Source organism: Lytechinus pictus, chromosome 6 (assembly GCF_037042905.1).
Source record: "Lytechinus pictus isolate F3 Inbred chromosome 6, Lp3.0, whole genome shotgun sequence".
Taxonomy (NCBI): domain Eukaryota; kingdom Metazoa; phylum Echinodermata; class Echinoidea; order Temnopleuroida; family Toxopneustidae; genus Lytechinus; species Lytechinus pictus.
Genome location: NC_087250.1, coordinates 7,678,539 through 7,698,169, shown reverse-complemented (window position 1 = coordinate 7,698,169; position 19,631 = coordinate 7,678,539). Strand labels below are relative to the sequence as shown.

At 37.6% G+C, this 19,631-nt stretch overlaps 1 protein-coding gene across 2 annotated transcripts; it reads right to left on the bottom strand.

Annotated features, from left to right (window-relative positions):
- Window positions 1-2,656: 2,656 nt before the first annotated feature.
- Window positions 2,657-17,685, bottom strand: LOC129263874 (DDB1- and CUL4-associated factor 7). Of its 2 annotated transcripts, none has more exons than XM_064100810.1 (7): window positions 17,446-17,685; window positions 16,245-16,346; window positions 14,091-14,189; window positions 12,563-12,751; window positions 11,546-11,755; window positions 10,174-10,291; window positions 2,657-9,117 (listed from the first exon to the last, which is right to left on the bottom strand). In XM_064100810.1, the coding sequence occupies exons 1-7, from the start codon at window positions 17,599-17,601 to the stop codon at window positions 8,945-8,947; spliced, it is 1,047 nt and encodes a 348-aa protein (XP_063956880.1). In that variant the 5' UTR covers window positions 17,602-17,685; the 3' UTR covers window positions 2,657-8,944. The 2 variants fall into 2 exon arrangements, with proteins under 2 accessions (XP_063956880.1, XP_063956881.1); XM_064100811.1 differs by having other exon boundaries at window positions 14,091-14,186.
- Between the last annotated feature and the right edge of the window lie 1,946 nt (window positions 17,686-19,631).

The window sequence follows — 19,631 nt, the reverse complement described above, 5'->3', positions numbered from 1 at the left end:
CAGTGATTTAATTTCATTTAGCACAGATATATTTTAAAAATTTATTTTTAAAAGAATTGAAAAGAAGGAACTTTTCCCCGCCCCTTGAAATATGATTACCCCCCCCCCCCCCCCGCCCTTCGCCTTTGCCTAATTTGGCGGATACTAAAGAGGATTTTTTTTCTTAATTTTCTTGCCAATGATAACCATTTTTTTTTTAATTGTCCCTGTGAAACTTTTTTCCTCCATTTTGGCACATTGTATCAAAAGAATGAAATGATCTAGACATTATAAAATGTTTACTTCTACCAGATGCTCTTGAATTGAGATAATTGCAGTGTGATCAATCAATGATTTCGGAAATCCTGTTTCATGTAATACAGACGAAAGCCCAAGAAAGCAGGATTTCCTGTGTCATTCATTGATTTGACTGCCTCCCGGATATACGATCGCATCTACTCGTGAAAACCCAGGGTAACAAAGCTTCCAAGGTACGTTTAATGCAGGGGCCGCGGAAGCGGGGGGGGGGGGGGGGGGGGGGGGGGGGCTTCAGCCCCCACTTTTTTTCCAAAACCGTGTACAAAAACGTAAAAATTACCATTATGATTGTGATATTTTTGCATGATCAGCCCTCCCCCCCCCCCACTTTGAAAACCGTTCCGCGGCCCCTGAAATGTTCTACTTGCTCTGCCCCATGGGATTTATTTCCAATTCGTCCAATAGCCAACTCGTCTACTACCATTTGGTCTATCATCAGTTCGTCTACTCACCACATGGTCTACTTTCATTTAGTCCAATGCCATTCCGTCTAATAACCAGTTGGTCCAATAGCCATTTAGTCCATATACCATTTGGTCTCATTAAACTAAAGTGTTAATTGTGCAAAATGAATGATAAGAAAATGGGTATTAGACCAACTGGTTATTAGACGAAATGGTAATAGACAAAATGGTGATTAGACGAAGTGATGATTGGACCAAATGGTTGTTGGACTAAATGGTTTTTAGATAAAATGTTGATGGACGGAATGGCATTAGACTAAATGAAGGTAGACCATTGGTGAGTGGACGAATTGGCAATTTACCCCCAATGGTATCGAGCTCTTTCTCAATACTCCACTAAACTCTTTCTCTGTCCATCTCTCATATTTCATACTCCTTCTTATATCTATCATATTAGAATTTATTTATCATCAATCTATGTACCGGTAAGTATTATTTATCAATCCATCTATCCACCACTTTTCATCCATCCCTCCATCCATATCCATTATCCATATACAGTCCATCTATCTATCTATCCATCCATCCATTAATCCATCCATCTATTTATCTATAATAATATAACAACAGTACACTATATTTACCCAGGGTAGCCACTTCAGTTCCGAAAACTGTTCTCCCAGCGGGCCTTGCTATTATTATCAACCCGACTAAGCTAAGCTACCTATTCAGGCCCCGGTGCACACAACTTTTTGAGGAATTACTTCCTGCCGGTACCCATTTACCTCACCTGGGTCGAGTGCAGCACACTGTGGATGAATTCCTTGCCGAAGGAAATTACACCATGGCTAGGATTTGAACCAACGACCCTCTGTTTCAAAGTACGGAGAGTAATCCACTGGGCCACAACGCTCCACTATCTATCTATCTGTCTATCTATCTGTTTGTCTATCTATCTACCTACCTACCTATATATCTATCCATCCATCCATTAATCCATCTATTTATCTATCTACCTCTCTATCTATATCTACCTATCTATCCATCCATCTATCTATCAACCACTTCTCATCCATCCATGTAGTCTCACTCTCTCTCTCCCTCACTATCCCTTATGCCTCAGTCACAATGGCAAAACCCACTCCACACCGACTAAACACTATTGCATTATTACCAATGACATACCGTCGGTCGCTTTCATTCAACGTGACTCAAGCATTGCGATCTCTTATTGCATTTTCTTAAAAGGTCAAGTCCACCCCCAAAAAAGTTGATTTGAATAAAAAGAGAAAAATCCAACAAGCATAACACTGAAAATTTCATCAAAATCGCATGTAAAATAAGAAAGTAAGGACATTTTAAAATTTCCCTTAATTTCACATAACAATTATATGCAAATCCTGGTCGGCATAAAAATGAGGAGACTTATGATGTCATCCACCATTTCTTTGTATTTTATAATTTTAAAATATTCAAATTTTCTCCTCATTGTTAAGTGAAACAATGATTAATTCCTCTCTGAAAATGTGGAATTAGCATTTTTTTATACTATATGGTTCAGTCAAGTTGGTCTTTATTGTCAAATCTGTAAAATATGAAAAATTGTATAATTCAAGTGATTAAAAACAAAGAAATAGTGAGTGAGGGACATCATTGACTGCCTCATTTGCATTTCACCGAGTTATGCATATCATTGTTTTGGGAAAAATAAGCGAAACATTAAAATGTCATAACTATAACTCATTTTACATCCGATTTTGATTAAATTTTCAGTGTTATGTTAGTTTGATTCTTCTCTATTCAATCAAGATTTTTTTGGGGTGGACTTGACCTTTACAATGGAAGACACAGCCACCCAAATTCAGCAATAGCGCCAAAGTTGAAAAAAAAAACTTAAAAAATACAAAAATTAATTTTCTACCCCGATACAGTACATCACAAACATGCATCATGACTTTTAACATTGACAATGTTCAGATTTATTTACAAACCATGCAACTTTTGAATTTACAAATTTGGACAATCTCTTTTAAAAAGACATTCTAAATAATTTACAATTATGACAAGCTGAGCCTACATAGAAATGTACATGGGATTGCTCGAGCAGTATACTGAGGATTTCATATTGGACATGAATAAAGACACCGTTCTCACTACCTTCCTAAAACTAGTTAAGTGGAACTAGTTTAACGTATAATGAGAATGGTCGAAGCGATCTTGGAAGCTATCTTCCAAAGCGGTTCATAAAACCACCTCGCGATGTAGTTTTCAAGATCGCTTTGCCTCGTTAAATTGGTTTTAGTGTGAGGAACAACCGTTCTTCGAGAATCGATCTTCGCACATTTTGAGCACACTACTCCACACACTGTGTGTGTGTGTGTGTGTAGAAAGCCTACGCTGCGGTTTCGAATTCCACGCGAAACGTGTCACCCCACTGAAAGCGTTCCCATGGCAACAAGATCACTTTACATGAAGTGATTTTGAAAACCATTATCATGTGATCAAATGGGAACGCTAGCAAAGCGATTTTCAAAACTGGTTTCCTGAACCGGTTTCCAGTAAACTAGTTTTAGAAAGTGTAATGAGAACAGGGTCATACATTATTTTACCCCTATTAGCACCTCATTTGTCTTATAATAAATTATGTTTGGCATTTGTTTACATCATCCTTGGCTTTAATAATACATGATGATAAATTGGCTACTAACATTACTGGCATTGAACATTCTAACATTGTAATTGTTGTGTCAGCATTCTTTATTTTGACACGAAACAGAAATTTCCAAGATGATATTCGATGGGCTACAAACATAATCGACACTGAAAATAGTATCATCAACATGTTCTATAACCATACACATGAACAAATTCCAATTTACTGTTGCTAAGAGGAACTCCCGTTCTCTGCATGTACAATTAAAAGATTAATATGGTTGCCAATTTGAAGAACGTAGATCCTCAAACATATCTGATATTTTCCTACAAATGCATGAGAACTACTATGGGAATGAAAAATTTATGCAAATGTAAATTTGATTTAATATTTTGTTTATTTGGAAAGTCATGTAGTAGCCATGTACGTACAATCAGAAGATTAAACCAATTGCCAATTTGAAGAATGTAGAGCCTTGTTTTATCTGTTTTTTCTTACTCACACCAGAAAGTGTTTCATCAATATTTCCATCCGAGAAGTTGTCAGATCTGACAACTTTCCTTGATGTTGATTGGCTGATAAGCACTGTTACTATGGTAACAGTCGGATAAAATGTCCGACAAGTCCTTTCGTGAAATGCTCCGCAGGGCATTACCATGAGTAAGAAAAAAATGATGCAATTCCTTTACTTGGAAATTCATGATTAAAAAAAAATCAAATTGGTAACTTTTCGTTATAATCAGTGTGCTAAGTTCTATCATTCATTCTGACCCATGTGATATCAAAATCCATATTTTAATTTTGTCAAAGTATGAAAATACGTAGAAAAATCAACAAAAGTTGCCAATTTGAGGAGTTATGGCAGATTAAACTGGGATCTATGAAATGTGTGTACCTCTACAATTTAACAGAACAGACACAATTATTAAACATTGCACTCATTGATTGATATAAAACACTGAACAACACTTTTGGAAGTACACATTAAAATAATGATACAAAAAAATAACAAAAATAGTCACAATTTTCGATGGGTACCAAACAAAATTGATTAGCCAACTGTTGCCATGGTTAATTATTCTTTTTTATTAATTAATGAGTCCACTGTTTGAAGAGTAGATTCATTAAATCAAAACAGTGGACTCGTGGATAACCACAGCAACAGGCATCAATTTGGTGCACTGTGACAAAAGCGCGCATCAGCATGGGACATTTTTTAATATATGCGGTAAATAAGCGCAATTTATACAGGAAATCTGCATAAACCATGGGTTCAACCATTGGTTTTCAAACCACCTTTGTGAATTTTGGGCCATGGGGTCCAAAGAGCAGTTAAGCCCCAAAACAAGCCCAACAGAGCCATACCAAGGCCACATACATGTAATTGTCATCATAGCCAAATTCGGCCAAGAGGAGCACAACATTAGTGGCCACGGGACAAATTTACCACTTGGTCTAATTCCACTTCGTCTAATGCCCGTTTGGTCTTCTTGATTAACTAGGAAAAATTAAAGGAAACCAAAACCCAAGAAGAGAAACAATCTTATTGGAAAGAGTAAAATGAGAGGAACAATTTAAAACAAGTTTCATCAAAATCGATAGTGAAATAAGCAAGTTGTGGACGTTTAAAGGGTCTTGTTGTACTTTCTATGGGGATCCTCAAATTGGCAAACATGCTTCAAAATGGCTGATTTTGTGGACAAGTCTCCATTTGTTTTGTACACAATTTTTCAGATTTTTCCCATTATCTTTCAAATTGCATCTTTCCTCCTTCTGAGCACAACATATGTCATGGGAAAATATAATTCACACCACATATGTCAAGGTCAGGAGGAAATGATGTGAAATATGTAAAATAAAGGGGAAAATCTGAAAATTTGTGTACAAAACAAGTGGAAGGTTGTCCACAAAATCAGCCATTTTGAAGCATGTTTGCCAATTTGAGGATACCCATAGAAAGTACAAGACTTTTTAAATGTCCATAACTTGCTTATTTCACAACCGATTTTGGTGAAACTTGTTTTAAATTGTTCCTCTTGTTTTACTCTTTCCAATAAAATTGCTTCTCTTCTTGGGTTGTGGTTTCCTTGAATCGCATGAAAACAGCCTGTAATATTGGTGGTTTCAATTTGGCAATAACATACAATATATACAATACAATTATTCGGTAACAAAACGAACATGATAATAAATAAGAGATATCAAATCAATTATACTAGTAAAAATATTTACATGAATAATGCATGCTATGTCAATTATGATAAACCATCATTACATATGCATGCTACATGGTATTATTAGATTACAAATATTTCATTATCATCATAATCAGAGGAGTTTTATCATCCAAATGTCCGCATTTATGATATCATTTTTAATGTATTCACCTCTATAATCAATAGCTGAATATTTCAGCCTTTAAAAATAATTAGATGTGTGAATAACCGAAGAATTTTTTAAATTTCTGATACCCCTTCCTTATTGACAAGCGACGTGGTATATTAGATTTCAAATTATTTCATCATCATCATACATAATAATTATTGTCTGCATTCACACCGACCCAAAACAGACACTTTTGGGGCGTGTTCTTACAGTTTTCTACAAGCATGCACACGGGCTGATTAGCAGGCGAGTCCACACTCATGCCCAGCTGCTCGCTGGGTTGAGAAAGTTGCTGAAAGTACCTAAAATTTTCATTCGCACTGCCAGAATATCCACGGCCCTGCGAATGTTCTTGTAATTTCGGCAAGTGCCTACTATTGAGCGGGTATTTTCTTTTGGGAATATTACGAGTATTTTGCTCTCACATTGGCAAAAATACCTGGCATTTTATGATCGGGTAGATCAGGGTAAATTCTCTGGTTAGAGAATACCTAGTACGGTATTCTCACACTTTGAGGCGGTCTGAACACGCCTATTAATTGAGTTGGTTAATGAACCTTTCATCATTCTTGTTTGACCTTAATGATAATAATTATGATTGATTTAGCAGCTGAACATACTATGATTTGGAATCCAATAAAAAGTTACTTTGTCTTCAAGCTCAATGAAAAGTTAAAATGGGCTAATTTCAACTGGAAAATTCATGAATTCAAATGAACCACTTTCATGCACATTCAATGATTTCAAAACTTGTCATACTACTTAGAATTTGTGACATCAAATATACATTAGTCAGAAATAAATAGTTAATGAGGAAATGCTGGTCCTATATTGGATATATCTTTAAGGTTCTGAATAAACTTAGTGAAGTATACACAATATGGAATAATGATTATGAAAACATGAGGGCACGTTCAGACATTGCATAATAAATCGCAATAACTTTTCTGTTTTCATACCAAAGATAAGAAGGCCGAAAGATCTATTTCATTATCGTTCTTCTAATGGCTTGACAAGTTATTTTTGAACTGCTCATGACGGGCTAGCAAATTTAGCCATGAACTGTCCCGACAAAGATTTTAATGGCCTAAAACTGTGGACCAGTGTTAGTGTCGATGTTGCCATTGCCCTATTCGGGAGGTTAATATTGCGCAATATCTGAACATCCCTATACACATGGAATATACAATTAGCAAGGTAGAGGCCATGCACAAAACTTCTCTTGGTCAGTAAGCTTTACAAGTTGTCCGTTCAATTCAGTCGCGTTCATGGTGACTCTTTTCTATCTGGGGCAATTCCATAAAATGGTCAATCTTTTTATATGCCCGACCCCTCATTTTTCTCACTTCTTTTCTTCATTTCTTGACATTCTCAAACAGTGACAATTTGAGAGCATCATAACTGTTCATATGAAGTAGTAATAGAGGCAAATCGTTCGAGGAAGGTCCAGCTTATAGGCAGATGGACATACATGTTTTATGGAATTGCCCTTTTTTTAACATTCAAGTTCTTTATCTATGGAAGCTTAAAAGTGCCACCCGGATGTCCATATAATCATCTCGTCATGTCTACATCTCGTAGAGAAAAGGATGACGAGATCGAGATCTCGTCATGTCTACATCCCTTGGGAGAGATGATCAGATGACAAGATCTTGGATCTCGTCATGTCTACATCCTGTGGAAGAGATGACAATACCTTGGATCTCGTCATGTCTTCATCTTTTAGAAGAGATGATCAGATGGCAAGATCTAGGATACAAGATCTTGCCATCTGATCATCTCTCCCACAAGATGTAGACATGACGAGAACCAAGATCTCGTCATTTGATCATCTCTCTTACAGGATGTAGACATGACGAGATCTAAGATCTTGTCATCTTAACCTTTTCCCTAAGAGATGTAGACATGATGAGATGATTATATGAGCATCTGGGTGGCACTTTTAAGCTTCCATACTTATCGGTACCTTAAATACAAACATTCTGAACTCTCTATTAATTTCCACATCTCTGGCTCTTTCTCTCTATCTCTGCTTCTCTTTTTCTGTATTTATAGTCCTAAGGGAACAGGGGCCCGTTGCAGAAAGAGTTGCAATCAATCGCAACTCTAAATATCATGCGCAACTTGATTTTCAACCAATCAACAGCGCGCATTTGGGACTTGCGATTGATTTATTGGCTTGCGTTTAAACGCAACTCTTTCTGCAACGGACCCCTGGTCTATTATGATCACTTTATCACTCACTCCCTCTCTCTTTCTCTCATTTCTGTTCCACTAAACCTTTGTCAGTCTGTACGTCCATCAATTAGTCTGTCAGTCCATCTGTCTAGCCCACACCGACCTTGCTTCACCCTATAGCCTTGTGTTAACCTAGGCCATGGTCATAAGGCCACCGCACACGTTTCGATCCGACTGGTCTACGACTGAGTGAGGGGACATGAATCGCATGGTAGTCATAAGCCTCGACACTGCACACCTTGCGATCCGACTACAGTACCCTCTGTCTGCGATTCACCCATGCCTTTTTGCTTTTTGCCATAACTGATAGCTTACTACTGCGTATCCACTTGTAAGGAGTCAACATGTCAAATCCTTACGATTTTTCTTGCAATTTGTCTCTGACCGGTCTGCGACTCTCAAGTTGACAAGAGCTGTGACGTCACTTTTCCCTTCACTCTGTCGCAGACCAGTCGTAGACCAGTCAGGTCATAAGGTGTGCGGTGGCCTTTAGTCTGCTAAACTTATGGGAAGGCAAGGGGTGTCAAAAATGTGTTTTCAAGGCATGCTTCTTATGTTAAGTGTGCTTTTCCCTATTAAATTCTTTAATGGGGAAGACAATAACCTTATCAATCTTCTCCAGACAGTTCAGAATGATTTCAGAGTCAGATTAGCTGATAGAAATTTATGTCACAAAGTGCTTTCCATAGTTAAACCACAACTATTAACCAGAGTTTGAATCATATTCGACTTGAGAATATAGGTCCAAGAATCTCCGGACAGTTATAGCAGATAGAAATCCAGTCTGGGTGTGTAGAAGCCAGGACACTTTTGAGCATTTTCCAGGGCGATATCGCCCCGAGCCCCCCCCCCCCCATGATTTTTTTCCCCCTGGTATCAGCTTGAAAGCTAGGACAGGATCCTGCCTGTCCGTCCGTCCGTCAGTCAGTCAGTCCATCTGTCAGCTCTACCCCTACCTTGCCTCCACCTATACCCTAAGAATCTCCAGACAGTTATTATAGCAGATGGCGATCCAGTCTGGCTGTGTCGAAGCCCATTGTATCTGATTGATCTCTCCCTCTGCAGTGTATGCTAGGATAGGGTCTTCAATGGCCCGAGGCATCTGTTGTATGTCCCAAATCAACGCTTGATGGTCATCGGCTGAGGGCAAAACAAAATTTCAACAGAATAATTTTAGATACAGTATACAATAGACAATGATTCTATTCATATTTGTTTCAATCATGCGACGTTTATGATCTACTGTGCCAATCATCTCGCCTGAAAATAATTAATACACAAATGAATGAATCAATCAATCAATCAATCAGTCCGTCCTTCACGTTTATAATTTCGTGGAGCTCAATAAATCGCTCTCCTCATTATTTGAGGAGCTCAATTGAGCTCCTCAGAATCGCTCTTCTTGAGGAGCTCAAATCAATTCAATACAATACATGTATGATAAATTGTAGATTTTTCATAACATCGTATATGCAATAGCTGTGTAGCTATTAATTGATCTGTGGTGATACTAGGCCTGGGTCAATACGTTTACAAAATATTGCGCTCCTGCAAAAAAAATCTACATATGGGACTACAATATTTACCGAGTTTAAATTCAAATCAGAGTCGGGAAAGAGGTGAATATTCTTCATTTTTCTGATAGTTTTCAACTAAATCAAAATAATTTCAAGGAATTATGGAAAATAGATGGCCTTTCATGGATTTAAAGATGTAAAATGTGAAATTTTAGAATTTTTTTTTTTTCCTTAGGAGCGCAATTTTTTGTTCTACTTATTATTTTTTGGAGCGCGGTAGGTGCGCCGGCGCGATCGCGCTCCTCAAAAATGAAGGTCTGAATCAATCAATCAATCAATCTATGAATGAATAATTAAATGATTGATTGAATGAATGAATGATTAAATAAATGATTGAATGAATGAATGATGTAATAAATGATTGATTGAATGAATAAATGAATAAATAAATAAATTAACATTCAAACCCACCACCCTCTGTTTCAAAGTCCGGAGACAAATACTGTATACTGTGCCTAAACACTTAAAATTTGCAAGCAGGTTTTTCATCCACCCAAGACAAAAATTCTTCAATCCTGACTTACCAGCATGTTCAAAACGGATCTAAATTCCTTTGAATTTTTGAAAGAAATCAAATCAAATAAAACGGAAATAAAAATTTCTTCTAATTGCGACTCACCAGCTGTACATATGTGGCAAGAAGAGTGTGGAGCCCAGGCGATGCCGTTCACACATGCTCGATGGTTGTTGAGTCTGGCGACCGGTGTGCACGGAACCCTGACATCCAAAATAATAACCTAGAAATGAAGAGAATCAACGATTTCATATAAATATTCCAGGCAAAACTCTTTTATCAAAAAGGATACCTCTTTTTTATTTTTCATTTTTATTATAGTCCAAACTCTCTGACCATGATATATATTAAGTAACGTCTGCTACCTTTCTTTCAAATGAAAAGAACGGTGATACAACATTTGGTCCTGCGACATTTGCTCCGGTCTTTATCTCAGAGAGCATAGGGTTAGAGTTGGGATTGCAATAGAGATTTTAGTAAAGAATAATGCAAAGATAAGGATTAGGGTTTAGTTAGTTTTGGATGTTAGGTTTGTTTGGCTGAACGTGTAGATAATCCATCGAGCAATTGTCGCTGGAGCAAAGATCATGGAACCAATGTTGTGTATTTCATATGTGCAACTCTTCAGTGATTTGTTTCATTTGAACCTGTATGAGCACGTGAATATTGTTGGTAAATGAATATATCAAATAAAATGAGAAAAAAATTAAGAACTGCCTTGCCCTCTGAAGGGCTTATTACAAGAGCTGGTTAGGGGCAATACCTACCCCCCCCCCATAGCACGGTAAACTGCCGATCGGTCTATTGCCAACTCATCCACTCATCACATTGGTCTACCTTCATTTGGGCTAAGGCCATTCCGTCTATCAACATTTTATCTAACAACCATTTGGTCCAATAATCACTTCATCTAATCACCAGTTCGTCTATGACCAGTTCGTCTAATAACCAGTTGGTCTAATACCCATTTTCTTTTCATTCATTTCGCCCAATTAACACTTATCCAATTAGACCAACTAGTTTACGGACTAAATGGCTATTGGACCAATTGGTTATTAGACTAAATGGTGAGTGGACGATATGGCAATTAGACCATGTGGATAGAGTACGAACTGATGGTAGACCAAATGATAGCAGACGATTTGGTAATTGGACAAAATGGCATTAGACCAATTGGAAATAGACCCATAGCACCACCCCTGAATAACACTAACCTCAAACGAATCCATCGCCATCGTAGCCAAGTAGTTCGGATCCTGCTTATTCCAGGCTAATCTCAAGAGCAAATTAGGAGTGATTCCTCCCCCTCCCCCCCCCCCATAGCACCACCCCTGAACAACACTAACCTCAAATGAATCCATCGCCATGGTAGCTAAGTAGTTCGGATCCTGTTTATTCCAGGCTAATCTCAAGAGCAAATTAGGAGTGATTCCTCCCCCTCCCCCCCCCCATAGCACCACCCCTGAACAACACTAACCTCAAATGAATCCATCGCCATGGTAGCTAAGTAGTTCGGATCCTGTTTATTCCAGGCTAATCTCAAGAGCGGATGATGCTGAGGGTCTTCATAGATGATCGTCGAGTGCTCTAGATGCCTGAGATCGAACATCCTCACGGAACCGTCCGCGCCCACGGACGCAAACATGTCGCGACCGCCTCCCGCTCGGCTGAATGCGATGTCGTAAACCTTGAGTATGAGGGTGAGGAAGAAGAAGTTATGATTGCTCATAATATTACTGTCATTGATGGAAGGATTTATTTGTTTGCATTATATATTGTAATATCTATTTACAGGGCCTCTTGGAAAACAGATGCAAGACTAGTGAAGGGGCCACCCTGTGTTAAACAAAGAACTTTTAAAAATAATACAAATGTATAGGCTCCCCTTTTTGGATAAGGTTAATCATTGTAAAATCACTAGTGGAGAAGTGAATTATAAAGTTAACAACACAAAAAATATATTCTCAAACAGTTTTATACATGGAAAATGACTGCACTCTACAGATGATGAAAAGTTTGTACAGTTTAATTTTTCCATGAAGACTATGGTCATATAACAGCCTCCTCATCTTTCCACTCCTAGCTCCCTTACCTTTTTAAAACTACATTCCTTTTCTCATCTTGTCCACATGTAAAAATCCTACCTTCCCTCTCAACCCTAAACCTCTCCTACATCTTTTGCATCCCTGGGCCTGGCTCTCTCCTTCCTCACCTCCTAAATCAATCTTTCTCAAAATCTCCAAATCCCCACCCCCCACAATCCAATCAGTTATGCTTTCTTAAGTCCACTCACTGTATCACCACTGCCTTCTAACTATTTATGTCCATCATGGTCTTCTTTCCATTCTCCTCTTCTCTCCTTCATTAACCATCTCTCGATCCTTCCTTTCTACATCCTCTTACGGTACTCTATCCATTCCTCATCACCTCTTTAATTCTTAGGGGTTCTGTTTTGGTACAGGTCACCCCTCCAAAATATATACAGTACACGTACCTCTTTATCGTGAGCGATGAGTTGTGTTTTGACGTGGCCTGTCACCATGTTAACCCTCCCAACGATCTGTCCCGTCTCCAATCCCCAGATAGTACACGTCGTATCGATGCTGGACGTCCCCAGCAGATTAGGGTCCACCTCGTTCCAATCAAACGACGTCAGAGGAGCGCAGAAATCTGAGTTTTTGTTCTAATAGGAAACGAATCATAAAAATATACTTGATTTAAAGACATTGGTTAAAATTACAAAAGGTCTTGCTCAAAAAGACTTTAAAAACCCAGGAATAAAAAAAAAATCAAATTCATTCAGCTGCCGTCGGAAAAGCGGCGCCTATAGTCTCGCTCTGCATTAGAGAAAAATATTGTTAAAAGTTTTATAAAAATCTGTCAAAGTTATGAATACCATCACAGATAAGCAGTTCCCCCATTTGTCATGTCATTTACAGTCCGACCTCTCTTATCCTGACACGTTGGGACCAGCACCAATCCGGATAAGGGATTTATCCGGATCTGGGAGACCCAATATTAAATACACACAGCTGCTGCCTGCCCAACATTAACGACGGTAGCTACACGTTATTTATTGTAGTGGGCGTACAGACAGTATTCACTGCTGTGTCAGTGCAAATTATAGGCGGTATTTTTACAGAAATGAAATCGATCGATGGCCAAAACTGTTGGATAGTTTACCTACTAAAATGATTGAGCATACGTCGAAAGAGAATTAGATCATCGCGGTGGGTATCGCAGCTTCCCAATGTCAGCCATTGTTATACTGACTGTAGGCTCAAACATGATAGATGGCGCTGTCCGTATTGAGGCCTAGCGTTAGCTAGCAAGACACGCATTGTTTTTCCCGGGAAACGAAAAGAGAACGTGATGAAATGCTTGCGCTGGCCCTGATTTACTGGAAAATTATCCTGCCTAAATTCTGTCGGTGATTTTCATGAAAAATAATGTTGTTGTAGGTATGGGTAGACTATATTGGAAAATATATGTAATCAAAGTGAGTTTGCGTATAGGATTGAGTTTAGATTGAAATCTCATTTCCTCACGTACTAGATTGAACTGAAAAAAAAAAAAATCTCGGCAAGTGTGCGTCCGGATAATAGAGAGATCCAGATAAGGGGAGGCCGGATATAAGAGAGGTCGGACTGTACTTCCAAAAAATGTCATTTTCTAAATAGTGATTTTATTTCTGTGGTGGATATATCATCAGCCACCTCATTTCAAAAATTAATCACCCCTTCTATGAGAAACATGTTTTTTTTTGTATTTTTGTTCATCATATTCCATTAAAAAATTGAATGGATTACACACATTATAAGCAAGAGAGCTGCTCACATATGAAGTCACAAATCGAAAACTTGAAAATTCCATATATATCTCACGTTCTTTCGTGGATTTTCAACATACCTTCATTCTCAAATTTTTTCAGCTTTTATTGAAACCAACCTGCCATCTTGGTGAACTTCCCAATGTTTGTATATATGTAAACAATTTGCTGATAATGACGCTACTTTACTTACATTATTAAGAAGACATTCCAATCTTGTATCTGTATCTCCGACTCGCCAAACTCGCAGATAATCTCCACTGGTTGCCAAGAGATCCGGAAACACACCCTTCTATAAGAATCGGCGTTCATCATCGTGAAAAGAACAAGACCGGATAACTAATTAACAATGGCCTTTACAGGGAGAACCCTTCTGTTGTAAATATCATTAATTCATTAATATCATTAGTATTATGATCATTATTATCATGATCATCATCTTCCTCCTCCTCTCATCAGATCATCATCATCCTCTCCCCTCCTCCTCATCATTATCATCATCATCATCATCATCCTCTCCCCTCCTCCTCATCATCATAATCATTATCATTATCATCATCATCATCATCATCATCATCATCATCATCATCATCATCATCATCATCATCATCATCATCATCATCATATCATTATCATAATCATCATCATCATCATCATCATCATCATCATCATCATCATCATTATCATCATCATCATCATCATTATCATCATCATCATCATCATCATCATCATCATTATCATCATCATCATCATCATCCTCTCCCCTCCTCCTCCTCATCATCATCATTATCATCATCATCATCATTATCATCCTCATCATCATCATCATCATCATCATCCTCATCATCATCATCATCATCACCATCATCATTATCATCATCATCATTATCATCATCATCATCATTATCATCATCATCATTATCATCATCATCATATCATTATCATCATCATCATCATTATCATCCTCATCATCATCATATCATCATCATCATCATTATCATCCTCATCATCATCATCATCATCATCATCCTCATCCTCATCCTCATCACCATCATCATCATTATCATCATCCTCATCATAATCATCATAATCATCATCATTATCATCATCATCATCATTCCCATCATCATACCAAATCATTACTTTAGACAGGATTTTAAATGAATACCCGATTTGGAGGAAAAAGCCAAAGTAGCAATTGAGGTTGGAAACTCTTCCAATATTGTTTCACAGGGAGTGGAGAAAGTGCATTGTGTGTGGGCATGTGACAATCTGATCATAACTATGGTGAAATACATGTACATGTAATAATCCTTAAGGTCAGGATGTTTAGAGACGTTCAGCCTTACTTAAAGGGTACTCTGGGCTGGAATTATTTGTATCTAAATAAATAGAGTAAAATTCACAGAGCAAAATGCTGAAAATCTCATCAAAATCGGATAACTAATACCTAAGTTATTGAATTTTAAAGTTTAGCAATATATTGTGAAAAGAGTTAGATGCATGTAGTCATGAATATTCATTAGGTGGGCTGATGTCACATCCCCACTTTCCTTTTACTTATGTTTTGTTTCTCAACTGATATGTCTCCCTTCTAATGAAATAAGTTGCAGCATATCTAATAAATCAGTAATCCAATTTTGTTTAGTTCTTAGAGGGAAAAATTTGAATAAACCTAATTTCATATACATGTACATGTACATGTAAATACAAAAGAACAAGAGGGAATATGACATCATCAGTTTGCTCAATGAATATTCATGAAGAAATGCAGAGTTTCTAATAATGTTTCACAGTAATAATGCAAGTCTTTAAAATGCCATAACTTTGTTATTCCTTGTCCGATTTTGATCAAATTTTTAGTGTTGTTTGTCTGATTTTATCTGTTCAAATCATAATATATTCAACCTGGAGTGCCCCTTTAAGCGCTACAGGTATGTATACTACGGGGACTCAGTTTTATAATTATGAGGGGAGCAATAAAAAGCTCTCCTAAAAGTTTTAAGAGGAGCCGCGGTAGGGGATCATTGACCGACACTCTTGTTCTATCGTTCAGGTTAAATGATGTCAGAATAGAGATTATACATGGAAATAAACAAGCAATTAATACAAATGTCAATGTGTATGATATCGCCTGATTTCTAGTTTTTCTGCATTTATCATTTCATGTCATAAGAAAATCTAATTCACTGAGGCGAGCGATAAATCACTCCACCTCTATCTAAAATGGATTAAGGCGAGCAGTAGCGAGCTATCGCTCTCACTCCCCTTAAAACCGAGTCCCTGATACTATAAAGACAGAACTTTAAACACAGATACTACTGATTTGAGAGGGAATATTGCTTACATTATCAGGTATCCACATGATTTTAGTCGTCGGGTAGGGATGATCAAACGTACTCTTCGCTTCGAATTCCGAAGTCTCTTCATTTAGAGCTACGATTTGAACCTGTAAGGAGAGAATAAAGACATAATTTTAAACAATTATCTTTTTAATCCCATTAAGATCTAGGTTATCAAGGTAGTAATAGCATGCTAAGACAGTGTCGGTGTCTTCTAATGAATGAGTCAAAGTTCCCTATCAAATTTTAGCAATCCAACATGAAATAATAAAGAAAAAATGTTCTGAAAATAAACTACAAAAATTGTTCAGACCGACCCTAATTTTCATTGTTTTACCTATTTTTCTTGTCTTGTCTTTCCATTAATGCCCACAATCATTATGTTGATAATATTATGGCATATGAACGTCTAGTTTGACTTGACTTGAATTTTACCGCGACTGGCAGGTGCAATACCCCAGGTGAACACCCTACTCTTTGATGAATAGTGTATTGGTTTTAACGGGCATAGGTTGTGACTCTCCTATATACACGGGACCAACATTTGTTTGAGTGTTTTCCAACTGCATTCACACCTGCAATGAATACAGTGGTGAGGCACACTAACACACAACGCTATAGCATCAGATTATTTGTTAGACGTGTTTCGGCATGAGCGGGACTCGAAGTCGACCCCTCACGTTGAGATCTACGATCTTATCCGAAACATCCGCTCTAATCTAACCAACTGAGATACGCTGCCTCCCTTCATTCCTGGCAAATGGCACTGCACATTATTCATTAACATTACTCATTAATAAAAACATGACATGGGAAAGGAAAACAAAACTGACCGCCTGGTGACCAACCTCTGAGGCTCGTTACATTACAGAATACAGTTAGGCCTACTGTACAAACTGAAACTACAATTACAATTTACATTTAGGGGGCCTACAAGTACAAGCATATGATTAAGTAGATTCTACAAGTTTTCCAAATTCCAGCCATCCTGGCGGCTGACATTAACGTGTGCAAATTATGGTCACCCCAGCTGCCATTTGCCTGGCTTCAATAGGATCATTTTTATCAATATCATCAGTATCACATCACAATTCAAATTCACACACTGTCATCACGTTCACACTCATCATAGTTTGTGTGACTAGCTACACATCATCGCAGTGCAGTGTACAAAGCCTATGAGAAATCGTGAAGATTTTTACTTGCCTTATTATTGTATTCTTCGACGAAACTTCCCACCGCCAATCTGAACCGTTTGTCCGGTCTGACTCCCCAATTCATACTATATAATGTCCATGGGGCTTCATATTTGTAAATCTCCTTCCTTTTCGGCGTAACACCCGACATTCTGGCAGGCTTCATGAGAAAATATTCGGTAGTTTTTCGCTTGACTAGAATTCATGTATACACAACACTAGCGCCATTTACCTATCTTTTTTTTATCTGTCAATGTGTATAGCGCCATCTATATCTATGTTGAAAAATATTTATTGATTGCAACATGTAATTTCCAACGATATGGGGAAGGGGTGAGTGAAAACATTTTATGAAACAAATTTTAGTGATTTTTACTCACTTTGGTTAAGCAACTGCAAACCCCTGCATCTGATTGGTTCATATATAATCAGCCGGTGAAAATCACTGGCGATTTTTTTATATGAAACGCTCCCATCCAAGATCACAGGGCATAAGGCACAAGGCATTTGAAAGGGACGGGGAAGAGAATAAACACGAAATGCAATCTAAATGGGGAGTTGGGGACATCACCCTTTTTCCTCTCTCCATTAAAAAAGGGGAAATGAAGTCACTGAAATAAAGGGTTACAAAACCCACTTCTCTTTATTTGATTGACCTTCTTTTATATTTTCCCCTAATCTTTTCTTACATATTTTTTTAACTTTATATGTTTGTCATTTTGCCTCCGACGAAGATTCTGCTAGGATCGAAAGCTTAGGCCCCTTTTTGACTTTCTAATATTTTTTTTTAATGTAATGTTGTTATATAATCTATAAGAACATTTACATTTTCTAAGGTATATTATATAAAGACTATTTATTGATCTTATTCACTTAGTAAACAATGCACTATGATAACTATTTGAATTGCCTATAATTTCGATTTAAATAGTCTGAAAAGACTGAAAAGCTTTTACACAAAAATAAATATAAGAAAGAAAGGGGAAAGGGCAAGGGGAAAAAAGCGGAAATGATTAAGGGTTACAAAACCCACATTTCTTTATTTAATAGACCTTCTTTTATATTTTCCCCTAATCTTTCCTTACATATTTTTTTAATGTAAATGTTGTTATATAATCTATAAGAACATTTACATTTTTTAAAGATATATTATATTAAAACTATTTTATTGATCTTATTGACTAAACAATGCACTATGATAACCATATGAAATTCCTATACTATTCGATTTATATTAAAAAAGAGAGCGGGGTAGGGAGAGAGAGGGGGAAAGGGTGAGAAGGACTCGTCAGAAAATCGGAGAGAAAGAAAGGGGATACTGGAGAAGAAAAAGAAGAAAAGGAAAAGTAACGGCATGGGGAGGTTGAAATTTTTATTTTAACCTCTAGGGTAGCGCCAAATCAATGTTTAATCATAACTTTTTATGGTAGTAAGAAAGAAAAACCGAAGGGGGGGGAGAGAAAATAAAGAAAGAAGAAAAATAGTACAGAGAAGACGGGTGGTAACTGTGTTACATCCCATGACTAAATTGAGAAAAAAAACCGTTACCTTTATGTCGCCATTCTCTCCCCCCCCCCCCCCCTCCCCGAAAGTTACGGTCATTTCCGCCCCTATATTGCAATTGTGGGACGTCCTTTTTCAAGCCCTTGTGCTTATGACTGTCCGCTCCCATGGAATGACTCTTATCATTTTACCGTGCATGTTCAAATGTTGCATGGAAATTAGTAAGGTGGGTTTAGGAGATTTTGCATTTTTAGAACGAGAAATTGAGCAAATTTTAACATCTTAACTCTTAACTTCAATCAATGGTGAATTCAAACTTCTTAATTAGTTCATGATTTCTTTCGGTCATTTTTAATTAATGTTTGATAGTAAACGTGCGTGGTAGTAGGAGGAGAAGGGAGTAGTAACACATCTCACCCCCTTCTCCTCCTTCACCTTTTATCCTCCCCCCCTAAATCTCTGCAGGCCCTATATAGATGGGAACGTTTTTTTTTTACAGGGGAGCTGGTTTAAATTTGACAAGCAAAAAGGGGGAATGGTTTCACAACAAAATCAAGGAAATTTTGGTTACATTTCTGCTATAATATACCAACCAGAGTTCCAGGGGTGCTGCATACGGTAAATAACACACGAAGCACCCCCTGGTAATTCGTGGGGTGCCTCAGCACCCCAAGCGTGCACCCCCCCCCCCTT